At 32.0% G+C, this 5,000-nt stretch overlaps 1 protein-coding gene across 1 annotated transcript in view; it reads right to left on the reverse strand.

Annotated features, from left to right (window-relative positions):
• The window catches only part of LOC144969399 (dynein axonemal heavy chain 5-like), an 85,840-nt gene that overhangs the window by 66,245 nt on the left and 14,595 nt on the right, over positions 1-5,000 (reverse strand). The window contains exons 17-18 of the mRNA XM_078908508.1: positions 4,513-4,638; positions 1,768-1,875 (exon numbers count right to left, since the gene is read on the reverse strand). Coding sequence (XP_078764634.1) covers positions 1,768-1,875; positions 4,513-4,638 — 234 coding nt within the window. The remainder of the gene's footprint in view (positions 1-1,767; positions 1,876-4,512; positions 4,639-5,000) is intronic.

A 5,000-nucleotide genomic window follows, 5' to 3' on the forward strand; every position in this document is an offset into this window, starting at 1 on the left:
ACCATTTAATGTCGAGACCCAATTTCGTTTCAATCAAAATCTTTTCATTGTTTTTGTTTTTTAAACAAAAGACCCTATCAGTTTCACCAAGAGGGCAGTGACAGTGATTTTATATTTTACAAAGGAATTTGCATATTCTTTGTGAAGGAGGTAGGTATTAATTTGTGCCAACATTTGAGTAACGCTGTAATGTAAAAATAGTATGTGTGCCTGGTAATTACAAAGTCTGAAGTACAAAGTCTGAAGTTTGGTTCCCAGACAATAATTTTTTTGGATGTTTTTTCTTTTATTATTCTTTCTGCTTTGCATGGCACTAAGTCATTCACAACTTTTCAGATTTATATCAGTGACAATGATGCGAATTAGGAGCACCTGTCATATTGTTGTTACTTCTCTCTTGATGGAAATGGTAGTAACTGATGTCAAAACATAAGTATCCATTGCCTCAATCTGGTATTATATCGAGTTTAACTAAAAATTAAACATTTGCATTTAACATTTAGATAGAGCAACTTGGGTTAAATACATATTTTATTGAAGAAATAGGGACAATTTGGTTTGCTAAATTGAAAAAAAATCCTGAAAGTTTCACAGTACCGAATACTTCACCTTACAATTTAACCTGACATAATGCTGATTGAGTTGGATGATCACATAATAAAATAATGATGTTAAGAATGTGCCGTATTAAGTAAATCATCTAACATATGAGCGTGAGTCAAAAAGTAATGGGACAAATCTCCTACTGGGTTCATTTCTTTTTCATGTGACGTCATATTTGGCTCAAATAAACTTACACGTGTAACCTTTGAACCAAAAGTTTAAAATTTTAATTCTGTCAAATTTTGACAAAGTTACGACAGTTTAAAATGGCTGCCCCCATGGACGTCCGTCAGCAACAGAAAGTTGTCATTAAATTTATTGTTTTCGAAGAAGAAATCTCCAGTAACAACTTTTAAATGCATTGGTAAAGTCTATAAAACTCAGGCATTTTGTAGCGGTAGTGTTTTAGGTGGGTTGAACCTGAGTCGATGAGACAATCATTGGAATGGCGACATTCCTCTTCTACAAAGATCAAAAACTTCAAAGCTGAGAAATCAGCTGGGAAAATTATGCCAACAGTGTTTTGGGACATTAGATGTGTAATCCTCGTTGACTTCCTACCACAGGGAGCCACTGTCAACTCTGAACGGTACAAATAGACCGTGAAGCAACTGAAAGCAAACATTCGTCGAGTTAGATCGGCTTTGGAGATGGAACGAGTACTGTTTCTTCATAAAAATGCCCTTCCACACACAAGTGCCAAGAAAAGGGAGGTAATCGCATAATTTTGATGGACACGCTATCTCACCCTCCTTATTAATTCAATAGACTTGACACTTTCGGACTTTCATCATTTTGGTCCATTAAAGGAGACAATGAGGGGACATTGCTTTGAAGATGATGAAGAAACCAAAGCAGTAGTGAAAAATTGTCTCAAAGTTCACCTCAGTTTTACGAGAACGGGATACATGACTTTACAAAAAGGTGGACTGTTACTATTGATAGAGGCGGAGACTATGTTGAGAAGTAGCATTCAACTCGGCTAATGCCAAACTTTAATTTGAGGTATAAAGGCGGCATTGATTCAATCTGTTTTAAAGTAATAAGCAGACTCCCATTATTTTTTGACTCACCCTCGTATAAGTGATGATCAACATATCATAAGTAGTGCTAGCATTTCAACCATTCACAAACACAAAACTACACAATGAATGAGCAGCCTACTGATTTTGAGTGGTGGTGTTTCTCTGATATCTTCTGGCGAACATTTTTCAATTTGGACAAAATGGTTGTACGAGCATGTACAACGCTTTTCAGGTTAATACTATACTCCTGAAAATTGATAAGATGGATCACATAAAACACATCATTTAGAACAAATATTCTGACTGGCTCAAGCTAAGCAATATTGTCAAAGTGCATTTAAGAAATTGATAATGCTTTTTTATGTTATCACAACACTAAAAAAGAAAAAAGAAAAAATAAGTGAGCCCAAGTATGATCAGATATTGGGAATTATCCTGTTATTGTTGGTGGGGGAATTCAATGTCCTGCGTCAACGACATAATATAGCATCGTGACTAGCTCCTTCCCATATTGCCTTTATTTTTGTAGGATATAAAAATACCCAGCATACCATTTACTTCAGGATAGACAATAGACAGATCGATGGGTCCTTGACCTCCTGGTCCCATCCTTGATGTAACGAAGCAAGAGAGCTTATCGTAACTCTACTTTCACCAACATAATTTAAAACTAACAAATTCTTCTTTCTGAAATAAGGAGTCAAAATCAAATTGTGAGAATTGGTAAGAGGAGGGATTGAATATAGATATATCCCGATAAAGGGAATGATTAATAATTTATAAAGGAATTTTTTCAATTAGAAAAATAACAAAAGTAAAAATTAAAATCATTTAAGCATTAGAACCATTAGTTTATATCGTGTTAAATCATTTGTTAAACAAAGCAGCTTGTTTACCTTCCATGACAAATGTTTGTTGATAAATGTATCTTTTTTAAAAAAATATGCTTGAAGCCGACACACATAAAATAATACTATCATCCACACTGCAGCTTTTTAAAGATAAATTGAAAATGTTGCGATAATGATCAAAAAGCGATTCTACGAAGCAAAAGAAAAAATATGTTTTAAGCTTCTAAACATATTGGTACCTTTCTTCTTCGTTTCTGATTGTGTGGAAAGGTAAACAGTGGTAAGATGGTTAGGTAACTATCCTAAATTTTAATATATATGAGAATACTTTGGCTTTATTCACATTAAAAAATAAAGAATATTTCGTTATTTTTATATTGCCTATGAATTAGATAATCTACTATTGTTGTCTCGAATCAATACATGGTAAATTAGGGACTCTTCAAAATCATAGTGAGTTGTAATTTACAGTGAGCTTCACGCCTGCGCACTTCATTTTGCTCCAATATATGGAATAAAACACAAATTATAAACATCGTAAATCTCAATTTTGAGTTTCGAGATTCTCTAATGATTTATTTTAAAAGAGAATTGTTATATGATATTTAAATAACATTGAGATCATTAAGTTGCAAATCAGAATAATAATTATACTATCAGATTATTATATTTTAAGGAGTGTCATTTTGCGCGCACAAATGACAATCATAAAACCATCTTAAATCCAGTTATTTTTCAGTGCCAACGTTATGATAATGAAATAAAATTGCTCCTTTACTTTATTCTAATGGCGGTGCTCCTATGTGCACAATTGCATCAAAATCGATCCTTTAATAAATAATACACTTCCATATTCATCTAATCGTCTGTATCTATTGTCAGACAAGAGGTCATCTTTATCTCATGTTGGTAAATGGTTTCTCGAATTAATTTAACATTCGTGAGTAAATAAATGTAAAAAGCATAGCTAATTGTAATCTATGGTGGAAAGTCCAAACTCTAATAAAGGGGTTTTCACAATCTTGCTCAGATTTCTTAGAATCCTGTGTTTTCAATGCTACATTTAATTTGACTGACTATGTTGTGAATGAGATTGATCTAATTTTGAATTTTAATTTCTTTTTTTTTTTAAAGTAACGAGTGATATTAGCAACTAGATGGATCCTCACATTTCTTTTTGACGTGAGTATACTTTGATTACATTATCATTATATATAAAACTTTGATTAAATAAAAAGTGAATAATTTAAGCATATGACATTGACTAAATAAAGCAGATTAAGTGAGATTGATTTAATGTAATGAGAGAGAAAGAATACTATATAGTCATAAAATGGTTGTTAATATTTGAAAGTAATGAATTTTAAAAGGAGATTTTTATTTTAGAGATTACGAAGAACGATAATTGCATACTTTTATTTTGTTATATTATCATATTTTTGTTTCTGCTTTCGCTCCCTCTCCTTTTATTGTACCTTTGGTCACAACTTGCAGCGTGACGCAGGAAGGAGAGAGGAAAAGAGAACCAGAGCATGATAATATCATTAATAAAATATAGATATATGAAAGTATCATTCTACAGTTAAAGAATATCATCAGCCTGTTGTTAAGATAATTGAAATGACGTCATGTAAAGCCCTCAGTAATTGTGTTGATGCAATGCATAAGTGTGCTTTTAAAAGAAAAAGAGAAAGGTTTAATTGATAAGACCAAAGATTAAAATGTAGAAAAAACGATCAAGATAAGAACTGGCAAAAACAAATACATAAAATGAAAATAATAAAGAAAATAGGCGTGATGAAGAGAAATGTATATCATGATGATAAATAAATGAAATCAAAGAACAGCTACGGGTTTCTAAAAGTATAAAAGTTTTGAATAGGAAAGAGTGAATGAGATTATAAATTAAAGATAGCCAGAACAGTGTATAAATATAAAATATACATGAATAAAACTTGTGAATTAAGGATTGAAATTGTTTGAAAATTAATAGAAGTGAAAGGAATATCAAGAACTATCTTCAAAAGACAAACCTTTTTGGTAGTGAGCATGTTGGCCACAGCCTGCAGACCTTCCAGAACCGTCTCCACATAATTCTGAAGCATGATTGATTTCTCTTGGATGCTATCCATCATAGATGACCGGAATTCATCAACAGGCTGGTAAGGTAGATAAGATATTTTTTTTCCTTTAGATTTAAGTTTCTAATCTACTATAAAACAAGATTGGATCACTTAACATGGGAAGTTAAACCTAATGGTGATTTGTTTAAACACCCGATGGACGGATATATGAAGAAAATGGAAATTTAGATGCTTTCTATTAGAATGAGTCAAACACCAATCCCCCAATTCTGGACAAAGAAAAAAAATATAAATTAATATTTTCATTAATCTAACGCATTTAGACATGCTCAGTGTTCCTCATAGTGCTTGATTTATACCCCCAGCAAAACTGATGGCGATAATGATGATGATGATGATGATGATGATGATGATGAGATTTATTATTATTATTATTA

The sequence above is a fragment of the Berghia stephanieae genome, chromosome 3 (assembly GCF_034508935.2).
Source record: "Berghia stephanieae isolate SIO BIC M18660-M18661 chromosome 3, UCSD_Bste_1.3, whole genome shotgun sequence".
NCBI classification, from domain to species: domain Eukaryota; kingdom Metazoa; phylum Mollusca; class Gastropoda; order Nudibranchia; family Aeolidiidae; genus Berghia; species Berghia stephanieae.